Source organism: Drosophila pseudoobscura, chromosome 2 (genome assembly GCF_009870125.1).
Source record: "Drosophila pseudoobscura strain MV-25-SWS-2005 chromosome 2, UCI_Dpse_MV25, whole genome shotgun sequence".
NCBI lineage: Eukaryota > Metazoa > Arthropoda > Insecta > Diptera > Drosophilidae > Drosophila > Drosophila pseudoobscura.
In genome coordinates this window covers 13,075,411-13,096,667 of record NC_046679.1, presented here as the reverse complement: position 1 = coordinate 13,096,667, position 21,257 = coordinate 13,075,411, and the positions used below count along the sequence as shown (strand labels likewise).

General features: G+C 42.3%; 1 protein-coding gene and 2 non-coding genes across 3 annotated transcripts; 2 read left to right on the top strand and 1 right to left on the bottom strand.

The window, feature by feature from the left end:
* Nucleotides 1-16,816: 16,816 nt before the first annotated feature.
* On the top strand, nt 16,817-16,888 carry TRNAT-CGU (transfer RNA threonine (anticodon CGU)). Its single transcript has one exon. It is a non-coding gene; the product is annotated as a tRNA-Thr (tRNA).
* A 302-nt stretch (nt 16,889-17,190) lies between these two features.
* TRNAT-CGU (transfer RNA threonine (anticodon CGU)) lies at nt 17,191-17,262 on the top strand. The gene has a single exon. It is a non-coding gene; the product is annotated as a tRNA-Thr (tRNA).
* Nucleotides 17,263-18,220: 958 nt separating this feature from the next.
* Nucleotides 18,221-18,823, bottom strand: LOC4801544 (protein Turandot B1-like). The gene is made up of 2 exons (XM_003736497.3): nt 18,751-18,823; nt 18,221-18,689 (listed from the first exon to the last, which is right to left on the bottom strand). Exons 1-2 carry the CDS (start codon nt 18,774-18,776, stop codon nt 18,290-18,292), a joined length of 426 nt encoding a protein of 141 aa, XP_003736545.3. The 5' UTR covers nt 18,777-18,823; the 3' UTR covers nt 18,221-18,289.
* Nucleotides 18,824-21,257: the final 2,434 nt, after the last annotated feature.

Here is a 21,257-nt window from a genome sequence, read left to right as displayed (position 1 = left end):
AATTACCCAGGCTCACCTGGAGCTCTTCCCAAAGAGGCTCCACATGGACCACGGGGAGAGCGGGCTCCGTCCAAGTCAAACAAAGTTCATGTGAAAGTTTTATAGAAATTCGTTGTGGAATAGTTTTCGATTAAATCTTCGTGCTGAAACAGTTTCCCAGCTCGAGTGTAGATGGTTTTTGGTTCTGACATCCTTACGACCCCTGCGATGACCGCAGGCTCCCTCAGACTATAAAAGGTCTTGTTTGTTTTCCACAATTTCCTGGCAGCTATAACTATTTTCTTTTACCCATTAAGTTTCCCCTTTTTTCAAGAGGTTTGCAGATTTTTTTAATTTCTCATAAATTACAGGTTTGGTTGCAAATCCTTACTTGCACTTTACTTTTATGGATGATCCCAATCCGTTGATTCCAATAATGCTACACGCGGCTCCACTGTGCTCGCTACAAAGTATATTAGCGGAAGTACTAGTAATAAATGCATGGCAAATATTTGGTTTACTTTTTGCGGTAAAATGAAAAAACTATCTTTCGAAAGGCGTTTTATAAGTTACCTTTGCGGCCATCGATTGGGCACACCCATTGAACTGTGAAATTGTACATTTGCTGGGACCAATCGATCATATCAACGTTTTCGTAACAGAAACTTTTGGGATTAGCACTGGGGAGTACGTGGCCTGGAATGATCAAACTGCCTGCCTTTGAAATTTACTAAATGACAAGGATAATCCATGGGGGATAAGACCCGACGACACATGTGTACAGCAGGGAAAAACCCGTGAGCTGTTGCCTGATGTGGAAGTGTTTGCTTTTCACTCTCCTCGTCCTCGTCCTCTGCCTCTGCCTCTGCCTCGTACCCTACCTGTTTTCCCCAAGGCGTTTAGCACTTTAAATACCAACCTGTTTCACCATCCTCCGTCCGCATCCGTTTCCACTTCTGCTTTTCTTTTTTCCTCTCCCACACGCACACACACACACACACACACACACACACACACACCTAAAGATAGATATATGTATAAGTACACGCGTAAGCTGAAGTCTTGAATGAGGTGCAACCCTCTTCAGTGGCACCATCTTGTGACTGGGGAAAGAGTTGTTGTAAAACACACACAGAATGTACACACACACTGGGAAAACTGGCTGCCTGCCTATACACATAGATACACGTACATAAGCGAGCATCTTCATCATCATCGCATGCATATTCATGATTGCTGTTCAGCATTCGCATGCCCCTGACGGGGCTTGTTGCTCTCGGCAGTTATGCAATCGAAAAGTTTGCACTGGCCTGTAACGCCTGGCAAACGCCTTTTCTATAAAATTTAAAAGCAGAGTATTCCTGCCACATGCCTCATTCAATTTCGGAGAACAAAGTTTTTGGGTTGAATTCAATCAACACCCAGGAACAACCGCCGCTGGACAGGCTACTGGGGACTGGCGACTGGACTGCAGACTGCAGATTGGAGGAATGTTTTCGAAAAACTTTTCGAAATTATTATTTTCGTGTTAAATGTTTTTTTCTGGTGGTGGTGGTGCAAAAGTTTTTGATTGTCTGGCCGAAAGCAGGCATGTGTGAAAAGTAATTACCATGCAAGTGTTGAAAGTGTCTGACAGAGACTCCTCCATGCGGTGGCATGTTTCCTTTGCCTGTGTGTTTGCCCCATCAACGCCGTCAGCTGTGGCATTTGACTTCTGACTCTGTCGTAAAGTTGATCCTGTCCCTGTCCCTGTCATGTTTCCTTTTCCATGTTTGCTAAACTTGTCAGCGCTGCTGCTGGCAATTTGTTTAATTAAATGCTTACACACAAACACAGACTCAGAGCACTTTCACCCCTGACTATCACTATCACTTGCACTCTCATTCGCCAGCTTTCCAATAGAAACTTAAATTGCATTATAAACGACCATATCCAATGACGAGAGCTCATGCCCAAAACGAATGTCAGTTGCAGATCCTGCATCTGTATCTCTGATATCTCTGGTCAACTTAATTCAGGCGGTGGCAGGTGTTGACGGTTTTAATTTAGCGCAGCGCAGTTTTCGGCGCCACTCGGCGCGCTTTCCAAAAGTGGGTCACTGGGGATTCACCTCCCCACATGCAAATGGAACTCACCGGATGGGCATACCCCCCAAGGAATGCTGCCAGGCAACGCAGCAACGGGGCATAACAACTTCCGTACTGTGCAACAAACAATTTGATTAACAAAAGACTTGAGACTTCTGACTCAAGGCTTAGGCGACAATCACGGGCGAAGGCGAAGACTTACCAGTTAATACTTAAGACTCTCAGACTTTAAGGCTTTTACTGAATGCACTGAATGCTTAAGAATCAAACGATTAGAGGGAGACCTAATGCTCTAGGGATTCCTGGCATGGCAGAGTTGTGTATTCCACAATTACATTTGCATAGAAGCCCACCCAAGGATCTTGTAGGGTAGTGTTCTCCCGATTTGTATGGGCTTTTCTTCAGGTCTGCTTACAAGGGCTCTTGGCTCTATTTTCTCAGTGCGTGCTTGTGGGGGGTTGTCCCATATTATCGCCTATATCGCCCCGATTACCATGTGACAATGTGGCACACAAAATAAAATCAGCATTTTTGCCTAGTCAAGTGTTTGCCTCTAAAGCGGGCTGAAATGAAATGTCCTGCAGGCACACACAAGTTGCTGCCAAAACAGGACACGCATCCTCATAGACATTCTTTCTGTTCAGAACCTCTCGTATTTACATGCCCGAAAAACACGTTCCGCCCCTCAACAAGAAGCCAACAACATTTGCCAAAACTTTCGCTGTGGATGGCCTTAAAGGCTTGGGCCCGGTGAAGCGTTCAAGGAACTTTCTTGGATGCCAAGAAATTGAAAGAAATAACGACAGTTTTTTAGTTTCTGGCTGGCTTTCATTAGGAAGACGCGGTCCTGTGGCAGGACGGCGGCGGAGAAGACGATGAGTGGACGAGGAACCTTTGCCAACTTTAATGCCAGAACGAGCAATTTGAAGGCCAAATAGTTGCAAAACTTGTAAGGACTCTCAGTCATCCAAGATGCCAGACTTTAAGTAGAACTTTGCTTACGAAAAACAGGATAACCTACATAAATCATATCCCTCTCTGAGGCCATTAGGAGTGTACAGATGAGATGCCTCGTATCTAAAAATAGTTCCATTGCTGAAAAACTATTCTATAAAAAATATGTACTTAAAACGCCTTTCATTTTTTTTCTGTGTAAAAATAGACATAGCTACCTTGTATCGTTAATATTCCAGGAACGCCCATGCCATTTGGGCTCCTAAATATATGGGAAAAGTTCTTAGAAAAGCCACCTCTTGGCTCTAGCACCTCCACGCCAAAAAACTGTTTGCTCTTCCCACAAAAATGTTGTGGGAAAATTCAATTTCGTTTGTTTATGTGCAGAAGACTAATTCAAATGCAAAGATAAGGCACAGCATTGAGGACTACTACTCGTACAATAGATGGATACTTCAGCACGCTTCCTTCTCGCTATCTCACTTTCATTCACACACACACTCTTGGAGCACACGCATGTGCTGATAAAGTTTTAGCACCTGAAAAGGGGGTGGTGGCGGGAGAGCGAAAAGAAAAGTTTGCCATTTACAGCCCATCAAGTCGGCTTCAATTTAGCCTACCTTTTGTTTGGCCTCACCCCCGCAGCCTCTGGCCTTGCCTCTGGCACCATTCCCCTCCCTTTCACCTTCCCCCTGCCATCGGTGAGCCTTTGCTCTTTGTTTGACACTTTCGGCCAAGTTTATGCGCTTTTTACAACATGTATCCTTTTTGCATGTCGACTTACTGTTCTGGCTTTGGCTTTCACCATTTTATTGCATCAACAAAAGGTTTCTAAAGCCCGTGCAAAGCACTCGAACACACACCGGCACACACGGGAAAAGCAACAGTCAGTGGTTTGAAAACTTTGATGTAACCCGGGCCCGAGAGGTAATCTAATGTTTTCCCCGTGGCCCGCTTTCCTGCTTTCCTGTTTTGTTTAAGTTTTGTGTCGTGACACAACACTGAATTTCAATTACTGCCAGGCCATGTCCTTGCCAAAGGAAATGTCTGCTCGAGCATCTGGCCAGCCTCAATCTGTTCGGTTCTGTTCTGTTCTGTTCTGTTCTTAAAGCTTTCCAGCAGCAGCCGAAAATTTGGCCCAAAATTTATGTTCTTAGTGTTGTCCAAGTGTCCTTGTGGGAGTTGCGCTCCGCCAACACACAGCACTGTTCGCACTTTATTTTCATTCAGAGCCTATCGCATGGGTTTATTTGATTTTGGGTTCGTTTCGCCTTTGTGAAGTTTTCTCCTCCCCCCACCCCACTCACACTCATAAATATCCAAAAAGGCATAGGAACTTGTTTGTTCTGGCCTGACCCCGAGGCTCATCTGCCGGCCCACTGCTCCACCGGCGGCCCTCTGTAATGGCAGGCCCAAATATTAGTGCAATTTCCACGTTGACCAAAAGTTCAATTCATTTTGCACAGGGACGTGTCGCAGCTCCTCAACTGTTTTCATAAGAATTTATTGCTTTTTCTTGGCAACTAAGTGGATCAGATTTCTCTTCACAGCTCTGGCCATTCCAAACCATTCCTGTGTGGTCTGTATGTTGTGTAATATGCCACAGATTTAGTGCTGCTGAAATTACTTTTGCCTTTTGTTCGTCCTCGTACCTCCTCCACTTTCAAGCGTCCTTCCATTTTCCCCAATTTCATTCTATCGTATTGAAAATTGAGTTGGGTCTCTCAAGGCAAAGGGCATCCGGGTGGGACAGTGCTTAGGTGAGATTTCCCCAAAATCGGATTTTTGCTACTCCATGGAAACGTCACAGAAAATGGTAATCTTTAAGGCCATTCAATTCCTCATATTTTCTGGATTCGTTCAATGAAAGTGTTTTCATTATTTTAAAGTTTTATTTTTGTTGAAATTTATTTCTGAACTCTTGTCTTTATTTATTTTTCGCTTGTTTTGTGACTTCTTTTGTTATAAACAAGTTTGTTTTCCTCTCTCTGGATTTTGCCAACTCTACAGTGAATTTTCCCAGAATTGCACAAAAAGGCAAACTTTTTAGTTACACCGAAACTAAGGGAAATTTACAGTGTAGTACAAGTTTTTGAACTATACAATTTTAATCTTTACAACTGCATCCTTAAAGATTATTTTTCAAGCTGATTTATTTTGTAAATTTAATTAAAAACTTTTTTTCCAAAGCAATTGCTTTATGCTTCTAATCATTCTATAAAGGTATTTCGAGTATTATAGATGTTCTTAAATTGTTTTTTATTTTTCTGTTTGTTTATAATCTCCCAATTAGAAATAATACTTATGTAGATGCTTCTGTACATCTTAAATCTTCTCAATTACGGTGTACTTAATATTCATGGGATTGTTTATTGTCAGCACTTAATTCTGCCGCCTCTCGGCCTGCTCTTCTCTGATGACTGGCCACAATTTGTGGCCCTGGACACATTTTCACTCGAAATGCCTTGGCACAAATTTGAAATGCGATTTGAGGCTTTCCTTTCATTGTTTCATTGTGTGTGTGTGTGATGACGATGACGTCACTGAAATTCATTTCATTTATGCATAACTTGTTTGAGGCTGTGTGCATTTTAGTGGTCACAATATCTGGAAATTGTCCTGGAAATTCGGAATGAAAACTTCTGAATGTAAACTACAGATTGGTATACATCTGTATCTGTATCTGTGTGTATGTATGCTGGTCTCCAAATATGTAAGCACTTCCTGTGCGTATTGATTTTCATTCTGACAGCAAAGCAAAAATATTTATTGTCAGCTCGGGGGAACGGTGCTCTGGGAGACCCGAGACCCAAGGATGCCAGCCAAGTTTTCCACAAATTGTTCCCAGGCGACAATTTGATGCTGATGATGGAGGGGTTGGTCTGTTCCACCTTCTCTTTTTTGTCGGCGAAGCTCTGTCAATAGAATAGCGAGAAATATTAGAAGAGCCAGCAAAAGCCAACTATTGCGTTGATGGGTTCATAATTATGGCCATGTCCTTGCTTTTGACACGCCCAGAAACATTTCAGAATGCTGACATGCATTAATATTGATTGTTGCTGCCGCCTGAGCCGCACTAATCAGAGAGACATGTTGGTACCGCCGTGTACCCGCGCATTGACATTGACATGAGCATCAGCAGCCTCCTCATTGGGCCGCGTCATCCACAACTCATCCTTGTCCACAGCTTCGCCACCATCATCATCATCATCATTATCATTGTGATGATTCGCCATCCCATTTTCAGTTCCATTGTCAGCCCCCGAATGAAATTACATGTTACATATCGCATTTACATGGCTGTCATGTAGTTTTCTTTCTGATTCAGTTGTTCGTGTTGTTCGAGGCATGTCCTGTCGTCAGAGGGAAGTGTGAAATTGCGAGTGATGCTAATTGGGAAAAACGTTGTTTGGGTTTTGTCAGCTCCAAATGAAATGTCCATCACTGGCGGTAGTACCTATCCACAGACTGTATTATACACTTAAAGCCCGTATTCGCTTGTTTGGGGAATAATTGTATATTTCTTTAGTGCTTAATATTTAATCTGGAGTCTAATCCAGCCAGCACAGAACAAAGAAGTGGAATTACCAATTGGCAAAAACTTTAAATTAAATCCTTTTATCTTATAATTTTCTTTGCCTCAACTTATCATAAATCAGGCAAAGTTTCGTTGCTTTTAATTAAAATTTCACAGTTTATTAAGCTTAAAGCAAGGCGGCACTAATTGATTGAAGCTTTCGGCCCAGCAGCTGACCTTGTCAAGCCATTTGCATATAATTCAACTCACAATCGATTTCTATATATAATGAGCCCAGAGGACAGCGGAGACCACCTCATAGGAATGCTGTGGCATTTTTTTGTTGTTTCGACAGCAATCGTTTACCATTCACAGGGCCCTCAGAGCTGGGGGGGAGGGGGTTGGGGGACTTGGGGCAAGTTTTAATGAGTTGGCAAACGGCATTGGCAATCCGTAGTTGGATGCCTGACACTTGGAGCATGAAATCAAACTAATTAACTCAAAATTTTCTCATAAATGCTGTGCAAAGTTTTCCCATTGGGGGGCCTCAAGCTGGCATTTTCATGTGATTTTCCGCTCCCTGCACATGATGGCAGTGCAATCGCACACAAGTGAGCGATTGGCCCCAAGCCTCCTTCTCCATCTCCTTCAGCATTATGGGCAGCACCTCAGCGCTGAATGATAATTCTGTTTTTTCCAGCATCATGAAGAAATTAAAAAGTTTTATGTTTTTTTTTTTTGTATCCATGATCCCAGCAAATGGTCTACAAATTGCTCCCCCAACGTCAAAGTTTTTCACATTTTTTCCCGCGAACCTTTTTTTTTTATTTTTTGTTTGAGTTTTCATTCATTTATTTCCCACAATTTTGCCGCTGTATTGCTGTTTGGACTGACATCGAATTTAATTCTGCCATGAATGACGAAATATAACCTTTCCAAATTAGCTGTTTAACGTGCTTTTTACAGTGTATTTGCTTTTACTATTTGTGTGCAATTTCAGGAAAATTTATTCCAATTTGTGCAGTAAAAAACTTATCATAAAAAAGATAGATATGGGGAATGCTTTACGTTTAGTGTTATTTGACGATAAAATATGCAACGTGGAGATTTTATGATGAAAATATTTCCCTTTGATGTTGCCCCAAGGCAGGAAGTCGGAGCAAAACAGAGTCACGTGGGGAGTGGCTAATGTTTATTACATTACATATGTATATACATATATGCCATACTTGAAGGAGCTGCGGATCCTCACAAGTTCTTTGCTGTGGCATCATAAAACCATTGCATAAGTTTTGTGCTTGACAGAAAACTTTCAAGCAGCCAAAGGAATAGAAAAACAGGAGTGGAGGGAGTCTGTGTCCTGTGTCTGTGGGCATGTCTGTGCTCAAATATTTCTGTGTAGTTTGACAGTTCGTAAAATCAAAGTTGTGTCTGACAAAATGTAATAGATTTTTATTGCCGGCGGCAGTGGTTTGTTTCATCTAGTCACCACTTCCATTTTGTTAGTCAGCCAATGCGACTTTCTGGCTCTTTGCGCCACACGCCCTCATAGGCCCACACAGATACACACACACACGCAAAGACACACACACACACAAATGCGGAATAGACGGAAAGAGAGAACTTTCCCATTTTGTCGGGAAATGCTTTTAATCTAACAACAAAGTTGAATGAAAAACTTGTCCTCGAGTTTTAAGGTTTCGCATGGCAGTTGGAATTTTCAACAAATTTAACTCGTCCTTGACACGTCGCCAAAATCCCAGGGATATGAACACAATCCAATTTCCCATTGCCACTGTTTTAGTCAGGCAAATTTTCCAACGGCGACAAGAGTTGAGTGTTGAACGGGAAATAAATCCGGAGTTTGCTGAAAGTTGGACACGGACTTGTTTTCAAATGAATTTCATTTCCTTTAAGGCCAGGCGCTGTCGGAAAAAGCGCATAAATTCAACTGCCGGCGGAAAGCGGTATAAAATATATTTTCTTTAAAGGCAATAAAAATTAATTAACGCCGCACGTCTAAGATTGTGCCCTCAATTATGATGGCAGGCCAGGACAGGACTTTCTGACAGAGTTTTGTCCAAAAAAAAAGTGACAAAAAATCAATACGACAGCTCGGCCCGAGAGTGGGTGGGGATCTCGGCCTTGGCTGTCCGACGCGCTAATTTCAAGAGCCTTGGGCCATAAAACCGTGTTGAGGGAGCACAAAGCTCTAAAAACCGGCAAAAGCGAACCCAAAGACGTTGAAGCCGGCCCATAAGTAGCTGAGGATTAGGCAAAGAGATCTCCTCCTTTGACCCTCTTACTTTTTCTCTCGCTTTTCCTTGCTCTTTAAATCGCTGACTCAAGGAGCCAGTATGCCTTTTAATTAGACGATTTCACTGGAAACTTGATTGTGAAGGTATTTCGGTCTTGAGCTTGCCTCTGATAATGAAGTCCCAAATGGCAAATAATATTGAATGGTCACAGAAATGGCACGATGGCTTCGATTTTCCTCTGGGGTTTACACTTTTTTAATTTTTGTTTGAAAAAGGAATGTACAAAATCGGTAAAAATATATCTGCTTTGGCAAAGGATATTTGTGTTTAGGGTTCTAGAAAAATCTACTCATAATGACTAAAGAAAATACCATAGTTTTAGCAAGAAACGATTCATTCCATTACTCGTTACTCATACAATCCTCTTCGAAATAGTTATGGGTCTGTTTAGAATCACAATAGATTTAATCAGGAATTTTTAATTAAAATAATTTCTTATTTCCCTTTTTTAGATATAACGCAGGGCCTCGTTGCTTCAGGGCCTCTGAATTTCACCATCTTGATCCGGAATGTCCCCTCGGGCGTTTTATTTGTTCTCTTGCATTACTTCCGGGTCCTCTGCTCCGCCCTTCGACGTGTTTCCCTTGGCTTTGACGCGTTTCCGGCCTCCGCTACATGGCCAAATAATTAAAATTCAAAAGTTGGCAGCGGCATTTGTGCATTAATAAATTAGTTGAGCCGAGGTCCGGGCACTTGGCGACGTTTCGGCTTGTTGTCCCTCTGCCCACTTAAAAGTCATGAAAATAACCAAATATGCACAGAAAGTTTACATTAAAGGGAGGGGGGAGAAAGGAGGCGTGGAAGGAGTGGAAGGAGTGGAGGGCCAAGTTTGGTTTTCTGCTCTTAGTTGGCCATTTTATGTCTGCTTTGGGACTGGATGCATTTGCATTTCTAATCATTGCGTTCCCTGCCCCACTCTCGCTCCCAGCATTTCCTGCCTTTTTTATCCATTTATGAGCTCCAATGCATGGCATTTGCCATATTCTCCGCTCTTAAACCATTTCATTCATTTTTGATGGCATTGAAATGGATTTGGTTATCATAAAAAATTTGCCAGGAACAATAAAGGAGGGCGAAACAATTGAAATCTGAAAGGCTTCAAACTGCTTATCGATTCAAATGCTGGCTGGCTCTTGCTGCGGCACTGCCGCTGGCTGGGATGCTTTTTGTCATAAAATGCTAAAAATTTGTATCAACCGTCGGGACCCACCCCCATCGCATCCTGCGACCCCTCTTTTTGGGAGCTATTGCTGTCTCTCTGTGTGGCAGGGGCAGAGCCAGACCTGAGCGGCGCAGCGTCCAAGCGTGCGACCCATAAAGGAAACCTATTACATTTTTTTATACTTAATGTGAGGCATTTAAAAAAGGAAAAAGCCGAGCGTAAATGGAGGGAAAATGTGTGAAAGGATGTTTGAAGGTCACGCTTTAGTGACCCCGCCTGCCTCGGCCCGATAAGCAGATGCTCCCGGCTTATTGATTGACTAGGGAAATGAAGCGGAGCCAACAGTTCCTGGCTCCCGGTCCCTCTCCCGCTTATCGTCAACTGCTAATTGAATAATTTAAGGAGAAAGTCGAGCGAAAGTCCCATACATTTTACTTTGATAAACCCATAAATATCGTCATCATCGGCAGCATCGAGAACATCATCATCGATGCATTGGGCACCGGAAATTTCCGACATTTTTCGGGCCAGCCGGAAACCGTTAAAAACGAACATCAGGTGGGCCGTGCGCATCACCTGCTCGAGGGCTGTGTCCTGGGACTGTGCCCTGGGATCACATTAAATGATTTATTGGTCCTTGGTCTGGACTGCGTGAGTCCCTAAAAATTTCATAAATTTCAGCCTTCAGCCGGCTGTTGGCTGGCGGCGGCCTGCTCTGCTCTACCCTGCCCTGCCCTACCCTGCGCTTTATGGCAGCAGAATACACATAAAGCAACAAAGTTGTTCAAGAAAAAGTCAATAAATGGAACGCTGCTGTATTATATATTGTATATTACACATTGTTGCTCCTTTTTGGCTGCTCCTCTTGGTTGGTTCATCAGCGGTGGAATAATACGCAGGGTTTTGAGCTCGTTTGAGTTTGCAAATTGCTCCGATATCAAACATCAAAGTTAAAAGTGCTTATTTTGTATATTTTCCCTTTTCTTTGTTTATTTTGGGTGCAATTTTACGCCATTTTGCATTGTTCTGCCGTTCTTGCCGTCGAACATGGCGTATATTTAATTTAAGCACTGGCAACTCTTTCAACTTTAAAGTGGATGAATTGATTGAATATATGCTCGTATATATATGCACAGCAGAGCTGGTTTCTGGACTCTCCCACTCATTCCGAATTGAGAGCTGTGGCTGGAAAATTTCATTATACACTCGTCAAAATGTTTCGGCCTGAAGCAGAACAAATGAATTTAATTAAATATTTGAGAGATTTAATCGAATTTCAATTTGAACGCAACATAAATGCCATTCACGGACTCTGCCACCGATAATTGAATGTATTTCCGGGCATTGCCATAGCAAATGGCATTTTAATTACATTGCCCGTCAAACGATTACCATCTCTGGCCCATGGCCCAAAACCAGGTAGGGCAGTGTGTACGAGTGTGTATCTGGGTAACTGTACAAAGAATGCCACGTGTGGCAAATTGCAAATGCAGCTTCATTCCATGCGGAATTGGAGAAGGCAGCAGAACATACGAGTATATATTGTATAAAGTTGAAGCTGAATATCCCATTGTGGACTGCAGCTGGTACTTATCTGTAGACCAGGACACAGCCACCCACACTTTTCCAGCTTTCCTCAACATCCTTCAGTTAAGAAAATCGTTTCGTAACTGACTAAACATACTGACAAGCATACTAAATTTAATAAAATAGAAAAAGTTTGCCAAAAGCAATTTAAACTAGAGTCCGACCACCTGGCCACCTGCTGGGGCTGGGACACTCGTATATCCCACGTACGTGAAATGTACGTAACTGAACCCATCCTTTGCAATCTGAATTCTCCAAGTGCTCCTGGTTGATTTAAAAATACAACACAACTCTTGATTAATGTCCGTGTATGCAAACTCGTATATAGAATAATACATTTTATTATTCTAATAATGCTTGTATAAGCTCCGTTATGTTCTTTATTAAATAATCTGTTTTTAATTAATTTTGATCCCTCTTTTGGGCTTCGTACAAAGGACCGATAGCCATATGTAACAAGTTTATTTCAAGGAATATTACGCATTTAGTGTGCAAGCCTCATTGGACTTAATCACTTAATTAGTCCAACGCCAGCAAGCGATTGGTTAAATGTTGTTTGACTGAATACCTAATCCGATTGCTGGTGTTTTCTTTGCCAGTTTAATATCAATATGTTTTAATACATTTCGATACACTCCGGTATCCGGGCAGATAAACTTGGCCAAAATTGTGCCGCCAATCGCCAAGAAGTTCAAGTTCAACATTACTCATACGCCGCGTTGGTCGCAGCTGACTTTCTCTCCCACTCCTTGCGGGTGCGGTGATTTATTTTCATTTGCCTGCACCAAAATACCGTTAAAGCGGCTAACAGCAAACATTTCTTGTGACAAATTCGAAATTTATGTGTTTTACGTTATAAATTGTGGGGCAGGAGCCGCAGCCGACTGTGATCTCCCTTTTCCAGTCGTATTCCCCGTCCTTCTCCGGCTGGGTGTGTGCGACATGCTTCTAGTTTCCTGGATTTTCTTTTTATGCGAAACGCCCCTCCTTCGTCTCGCTTCGCTGACTTCGTGACGTTCGTTTCGGCGTTCTCACTTTAATTTGCTTTGATTTTGCATGAATTTTCATGCCAATTGGCAGTTAGGGACCTCCCTCGCCGCTGCTCCGCCTCTTCTTTGGGACTCTCAAAGCTAATTTGCTTACTGGTAACGCAACTGCGTTTTTTCTTTTCCTTTCCGACGCCACTTCTTGCCACCCCGACAAATTTAAATGCGAGTGATTTCCTTTTCCGTTTCCGGGGCGGCCATTTTATTCAGACTTGCGGTTTCTTTTTTTAAGCCCTTCGTTGTGTGTGTGTGTGGGTCGTATGGGACTCTGGATTTTTCTTATTTTTTGTTTTTCTTTAATTTTGCACAGCCGCAATAAGTATTTTTTCGATTTTTTACGACGTTAAATGAGTTCTTTGGAAATTCATTGAAAGAGAGCAACCCATATACAAAATGCCACGTACGGACGTGGCTCTTGATGGCATTTAACCAGACTTAAAGCCTGTAAATTTTCATTCTCATTCTCACGGCTATCCGCGACTCTCGTTACTCCATTGTTGCAGGCTTCCCTTTCGCTCTTTTCCTCGTTTTTTAAATGCCATTGAGGAATTATTAATGAAGTTATGCGAACCGAAGGACGAATCAATAATTCAACTCGAGTGGGTGTGTGTGTGTGTGTGTGTGTGTGGGTGGGGAATGGCGGGTGTATTTTGTGTGGGTAAATCTAATCGAATTTATTAGAACAGGGGCAGAATCGTCTCATGTTGAAGAATCGCCAGCGGCTGTGTGTTCTGTGCGGTTAGTCATAACAATGTCAGGGCGATATGGCCATGGAAGGTCCACACAACATTATTGGCATCATTTATGCTTTTGTGAGGGGGCGGGACCGCAGGCACGGGCACCCTTCTCATAATCATAGCCATCTTCATTGTTAGTCCTAAACTTTCTACACATGCAAGCATTTCAAATGGGTATCGATTAAGACTTCGTTAGCCATTTGTTAGACCCATGTTACCTCAGATAAGGATCGGATTAAGAACGGGCCTAGATTTAGCTCTGTTTAGAGCAGTTTATTTTAGAGAAATAGGTTGTGTTTTTGGTGGCGATATGATATAAGTCTTTTAGAATATTGTTATTGATAGCAAATATAATATTGTTGTCGATTGTGTCGATGTAAATCCATGGAAATTAGTTTGCAGTTCGCTTTTCCGGGCAGGCCGCCCTTTGTTCCGTTTTCTATTGAAAAATTAAATTGTTGAAAATTCCGCAAACTCACATACACCCACAAAACCCACTCTTCTACTCAAATACACTAACATAAACACAAAGCCATTGACGTTCGTGGGCACAAAGCAAAGCCGCAATCGAGAAGGGGACTGGTGCGGATGCGGCCTTTGGTATCGTCCATATCTGTATGTGTGTGAGTGTGTATTGGTAGTTTGTTTTGTGCTTTGTTCTTTTTATGCCATTCGGAGGAAAAAAAACAAGAAAAAAGCCCGCCACAAACAGACAAAACTGAAGCGAGAGTCAACGCTGAAAGCATGCCAGGTAATTTCATTATTCAAATATTGTATGTGTGAATGTGAGCTCGGGAGAAAGGACCTGACTGACTGACTGATTGACTGACTGACTGACTGGGACAGGAGCCAGTGACTGGCAGACACACACGCGTTGTTCCATTGAAATGGACCACAACTAGAATCCAGTCTAAACAGTGCTCGGCCAAAGCAGCCACAAATGGGGCGGCCATTTCCGGTTACTTCTGTTTCGTTGCCTTGTTTATTTGCACTTCAATTAATTACACCATTCAGCAGTCGGAACAGTTCTCCCTCCCCGTTCGTTTTCCCCCACTGTCTGCTCTATTAATTGCAAATTTCATGCATTCTTTATGGTAATTTTCCTCGGCTAGCGCCCGCAGCTTTTGTCAAATTGTTTTTCGTGCCTCATTAAGTGTTCTGGCCATCTCGCTTCGTTCGCTATGGTTATCCCGGATATCTGGTATGGCCTGCAGGGCATTCCGGCCTGCGGCATGGGCGTTTAATTTATTTCAGATGACTTTTGATTATTTTAGCAATTGGATTTATGACCAGCCATAAATAAATAAATATTACGTGAGACCACTAAATTTTATTAGCTGTTGAAATGCGTTTAATTTGTACTTGACCATCTGGAAGTTGGAATAATTAACGGCCATAAAAAGTGGCAGCAGCGATATGCAAATAAGCATTGGTCATTGATAGTACTGTTGGTATGCATACACATTGTACAGGGAGGCCTTTCACTAACCCAAAACAGATTGCTGCTGCCTACCCAATCGTATCTACTTAAAAACCCGCAAATATCTCAACCAGGAATGGGTCTTGCCGCTTCGAGAATTTCGACAGTTTGGCCAGATCTGTACAAAATCAAACCCCAAATGAAGATGCCCGTCTGCCGGAGGAAGCGGCATATGCCAGAGGTCACCACTCGTTTGGAGCAGCTTGCCATAAATTAGCTTCTTGGCCCAAAGAATTTGGGGCGTGCTTTTCTGCCCATTTTCTTTAATTTTCCCCTATTGTTCTGCTCTCGGGCGGGATATAAATTCTGTCGTTTAGCTTCATTTATCAGCCATGTATTTGTGCGTGTATGTTGGTTTGGCAAGAAAATCAATAAACATGTGGGAGAACGGGAGTCGCTTTCCAATCCCATTTTTGACAGTAATTAATCAGAGCCCGCGCTTGCGTGCAATTAGTGATGCTATAAAACACCATAAATTGCCTTAGGCCGCCTCCTAACAAGAACTTTAAGAACACGGGAATCCTTTTTACGAGGCTCGCGCATGAAAAATTCAAATCACTTGATTAGTGGCAATTAATTTGCCCTACGCCTGTGCGTAAATCACTCAGCCAACCAGAAGGGTACTGAGCAGAGGGAACAGAAAACAGACATGTTATGGGTCAACCCATAGTGGCCCTAAGGGGCATCGTTTATGCGAATAGAATATTGAGATAAGAATCTTGTTGGTTTAGTTATTGCAGCAAATTATTGATTTAATCAGTCTAGTTTATGATTATTTTGGACTATTTGGACTATCACATTAGCGATAGTATGCGTATTATAACTGCTAAGGCATTACTAAGCCAATAAGGTCGGTTCGATTTGATCAGGTGTTGCTTTTGGTGTAGAAGGGGACTCGGTGACATCACAATCTCATCACAGTATAAACCGAACGTACTAGTTATTCTGGGATTGTGTCGGAGGACCCGTTGTTTATAGCCCCAGTTATGACGGGTGTTAATGCCTCGTTTGCGTGCCCCGCCACCACTTGGCATGGCCTTCCCTGCCTTGGCTGGCTCCTGCTTGGTTTCGACCGGGCCAGTTCAATTTGCAACGAATAGAATTGTCACTCATATTTTGTCGACATCTGTTGGGTAGCGTGGCTCGGTTTCTCTGGCACAATATTTGTCCACATTCGGGGAATTCAGTGGCTGACTATCATTCACCGCAATTGTGTTGTGTGACAAGTGAATTTGTCACTGGTGGCTCAAGTTGAAACAAAGCCAAGGCCGGGAGACTGAAACTGGCATGTATTACGAGCCAACGGGCAGTGGTAGGGAAAATTTGAATCCATGTTTTGGGCACTTTTTTGCACTAGCTGGAAAAGGAAAATGCTTTCATTTGGAGCTGCCACAAAGCATTTCCGCTTTGTGGCACACACATAATGTGTGTGGTTGTGTGTTTGTGACAATGAGTGATGTTTCTGTGTGTGTGTTTGTGCGCCTTGGTCAACGCTAAGAGGCAACAAAAAGCAGCATCAAATTCTGGGCTGCCATCATGATGGATAGCCACATATTAACTGTCTAATGCATACTGCAATTACGAAATTTCAGTTCTCTATTAGCTAATAGGTATCTTTTGTGTGCTTGCAATTATCAGAAACATCTCCAGTTTCCTCAACACATTTACTTAGTGATATTGATAGTGGGAAATGTCTTATCTAAATTGATGACCAATATAACAATAGTTTATTTAATGCACTTTCTTGCTAATGAAACAGCTACTCCGTTTGCGACGTTTAAAATTAGAATTGACTTAATTAATATCCATTAATATTAATTTTAATATTTTCGAATTTTTACTGCGCATGCCTCTGCGACGCTATGCTGCTCTCTTGTGCTGCCGCTCTCTTGGTGAACTGTTTGCTGTGCGCTGTCTGGTATGCGCCGTTTGGCAGCCGCTACCACGAAGCCTCTTTAGCTCAGTGGTAGAGCGTTGGTCTCGTAAACCAAAGGCCGTGAGTTCAACCCTCACAGGAGGCAAGTTTCACCAGATTAACTTTTTGACTCTTTTTCCCATATTACTTTCTTAGTAGAACTTTCTAATTCTTCTATTTCTTTCTAATTTTCCTAAAATAAAGTATAAATAAATATTTCCATTAATTTTCTCATTTTCTAACCATACTGTATTTACTTAGGTGTGTTGTTCTTTCAATGACGATGAGTCACGATCTGTTTGATAAGCATCTCTCAGTTGTTCTCTCTTTCACGCTCATTATTCTTAATTTCCAAGCACCGCTGAGCGGGGTGGGTGATATAAGGCATTTGGCGCCGCTCTTCGCAGTGCCTCTTTAGCTCAGTGGTAGAGCGTTGGTCTCGTAAACCAAAGGCCGTGAGTTCAACCCTCACAGGAGGCAAGTGGCAAACTTTCAATAGGTTTCATTCCTTTTTTTCTTTCAGATATTATTTAAATATGAGGGTTGATTTTATATGTAATTCATAGCTGCCTTTGAGAACACTCCAATGTAGTATTTTTCTACTTATGGCCCTCAAGAACCCTTTAATGTAATATTTTCTTATTTTTCTGAACCCAGTGTGGGGTTGATCAAGGGTTGAGTGGGTTGGTAGTAAGCTTGCCATTTCGGGCAGCAGGAAAGAACATTGCGTCAAGGGCATACCTAACTACTTCTTGAGCCCTCTTCTTGGCCGGCCCCAACTGTTATTTTATGACTGCCCACTCGCACACGCAGGGCGTTGCGCACGTTTGGGCCTTTAAAACTAACGGCAAATACGAGTTGTAAATAGGGTTTCGGGCTCTGCCTGTATGGTGAATGATGCGGTCATTATGTCTTTGCATTCGTGTGGGTGTGACCATATGGAGAACGTGCAATGATTATGTACAAGCTACATACAACTCGAGCATGTACAGATGTACTTGGTGCTTGTGTTTGACCCGATACTTGTGTGTGCGGTTCCTGTTGGTTTTGGTGGCAAATTAGAGGAAATGCTTGTGGCGCCATAAAGAGCGGAAATAAAAATGAATTTAAGCAAATTGCGAAGAAGGAAACTAGGACTCAATCACGCCTTGACCAGGAAAGATAGGCCATCTACTGTCAATGCCTACTGTCAATGTCAATTCTTGTCTTGATTCGAGTAGTGTATACATATGGTACATACATATATAGAATCAGCATTATCGATATGGAGCTGCGACATAGCAGAAACTCTTACTCTGCTTCCCAGGAAGCGTCGAGGAATGATCACTAAAACGTGGCAAAGATCAATATTGCTTAGGTCACTCCCACTATGGAGGGTAACCAACAAAACTCATAAATGATGCCCATTTAATCCCTGAAAATATGAATTCAACAACTATTAAATGTGCACGATTTGTATTTCTCGAATTGTTAAAGTATATGATATACAAATTTGATGTATACTATGTTACTCTTCTTCCTTTTTCCCAAAGAAGAAGTCATACAGACCCGATCCAAGCCTCTGAAAGAATCCACTTGCTACGTCTTTTACAGGCTCAGTCAAGACCTTGGGAACTATAAACTTTCTTTTTTTTTTGCCGCCTTGTCTAGGTATGCCATCCACTAATATAGTATCATGATCCAAAGCTGTATTTTCATCGATAATCCTATCAAGTTTTTCCCTTAGATCCGGAGATAAGGTGTAAGAAATGCGCTCATATATATTGACTAATTCTGGGATATTATTGATCTTGGTCATATCATCATGGGAGCTATTGTAAATTTCAAATAGTTTGCGCTTATCCTCATCCAGATTATTGTCCGTATACCCAGTGTAAAAGAGGCATAGGAAGAGCAACGAAAGAAACCTGGAAATACGTATAAATGTATATTAAAATGTGAAATTTCTTTTTGATTTACTCGACTTACACTGAAGTTATGGAAGAAGTGGGCATCGTGACCAGTCTTAAGCGCCTGCTTGAAACAATTGAACTGGTACGTAGAATTCAACAGAATATATACCCCTTGGAGAAGATAAGACAGGCCCATTCGAGATTAACTAATCGGAAGATGTACAGTGAGGGTTATCAGTAGTTAATCCAGATCATTGGCTTTATTGGCACGCTCTTCTTGGAAAAGCCACGGAGCATTCAGATAATCAGTAATTCTTTAAATAAGGTCATATGTATGCTTCAACATAACTTAAGTGGTACTTATCCGATACCAAAAAGTAATTGCCAAACAAAATTATAGCTTAAATTGATACACGAGATGGGTTTTCTAATATAATAATTACTTAGCGAACCGTTTCCTCTTGTGGCCAATCCTTTATCAGAAGATTAAAGACATGTTGTCGCTCAGATCTAGCCATCTCTTAATTAAGTGCCCACGCGTTCTGAACACCTGCTAGAGCTATGGAAATGGATGTGTTAATTGTGCCCCGGTAGGGCATGCCACAAATTTCAAAGGCTCGACTCTCGACGTGTGAGACAAGGCGGCGAAGCAAGGTAAGGTAACCACATAAGCTCCAAGTGTTGGCATTCTTCGATGCCCCGCCACTAAATGAAATGACATAAATTTAAAGCATCCTGCCACGACCTATGCGAAATTTATGAATTAATAAGGCACGCAGGCGACAAGGTCGGATGGGGGCGCCTTGTGCCTTTTTATTGGATAGCCCCAAACCGGGAACCGGGTCGGTTGAGGGCCTCTCTCATCATCCAGTTGAAACTAATTGAAACTGACAGGGTGCCAGTGCCAGAGCCAGTGCCGAGGCACTTTTGTTGCTGCACATGATGATGACGATGACTGCGCGCACAGCGAGGAAATGTTAATCAGATGGGCCAACTCCGCTATGGCGAAATCAAATCAAGGTAATTTACCGTAAGAGACAAAAAGGCATCATTTCATTTCCCTGCTGTCAGAAGCTGACAACACACCCAGGAAGGCCTTGCCTGCCTGGCAATACTCCGTATGTGTAGCGCACAAGGGTATGATAGATCCGCGCAAATGTATGTAACACTAGGAAGAAGACTTCAAATCCTACCGATCTGTTAAATAGTTGAAGAACGGGATGGGTGCTTCCGTTTTTTATCAGCATTATTCAGCGTATATCCTTAGTAGCGGGTATCCTTTTGGCTGTTCATGGTTATGTCGTAGATTGGATCCCCCATGGGAGTAAGAGTGGAATGGAATTGGTACGAAGACGGGTAGGGGATTGCAGTAAGCCAAGCCAAGTATTTGCTCTGCAATTTATATGCGTACAGCAGATACCAAAAATTCGGTATTTTCTTGGAACTGAATGGATGGAGTGGCAGTAGGAGTGGGAGTGCGAGTGGGAGTACCGACTTACCTTATTCCCGGCCCACACTTTGCATATTGTGTACATCTTAAGTCCGTACAGTCAATATCTGACATCTCTCTATCACTGTCTCGCTCTCCTCTCCCCCACACATACGCAAAGAATACTCGCTTGTTGCTTAGTATGCAGAACAGCGAACAGCGTGCTGTGTGGCTGTGTTGGTGGGTGTTCGCTCGGGTTCCGTTGCCTCCTTTTAGGCAGTGCATTTCCCATTGGCGCCAACTTTCGCCTTTTTTCCTTCGCTTTCGTTTTCCCTTTCCCTTTGGCTTGCCTGCTTCCTTTATTGGTATGTATACCTTTCTGGCTCTAGAGCGCACTTCAACACGCACAAACACAAAAAGAAGAAAATTGCAAACAACAAGAAAGCATTTTCCCTTTTAATTTCAACATTTCTCTGCCTTTCCCTTGACTCTTGTTGCCGTTCAGGACCTCTGACTGATGCCAGGCCATACAGCCCTACAGCCCTACAGAAATGACTGTTGCCTGCTTTGAATTTAAACAAATGACGAATTGTTGCTGCCTCTTTAATGGCCGCCTTCATTCATCCTCCTCAAAGAGACTTTTAGCTATTTATGTGCACGGCTTTGTTCCGTTCCCCGCCAACATTTTTAGACGGCACCGATGTTTGCCTTGTTGGCCGCAAAACTTTTGTTTGCCATTGTTTGTCGACTTTTCGTTTTGTTGTTTATATTAAATGTATATTTGATTCCTTTATGATTTTGTTTACATTATTGCGTTGTTTTATTTGTGTGCTCGTCAATTTTAATGAGCTGTCGTGGGCCCATGAGTCTATAAATTTTATATTCCGCCATGTACTTATTCCACGAATGAATTTTTTATTCGGGCAGCGAAATGACCAATTAATGATAATCAGCTAAAGCAGTATACAGATTTCCCCTGACAACCCATACCCCAATCAGCACTCTCACATTTTCTTCGGTTTTCTTTAATTTATTGTTGGTTTTCGCCTGTTGTAAGTTATACCTCTTTACATAGGTACATATGTACATACATATGCACTTGATAGGCTATTTTAGCAGTTTTACTTTTGCGCTTTTCTAAATACATTTTACAT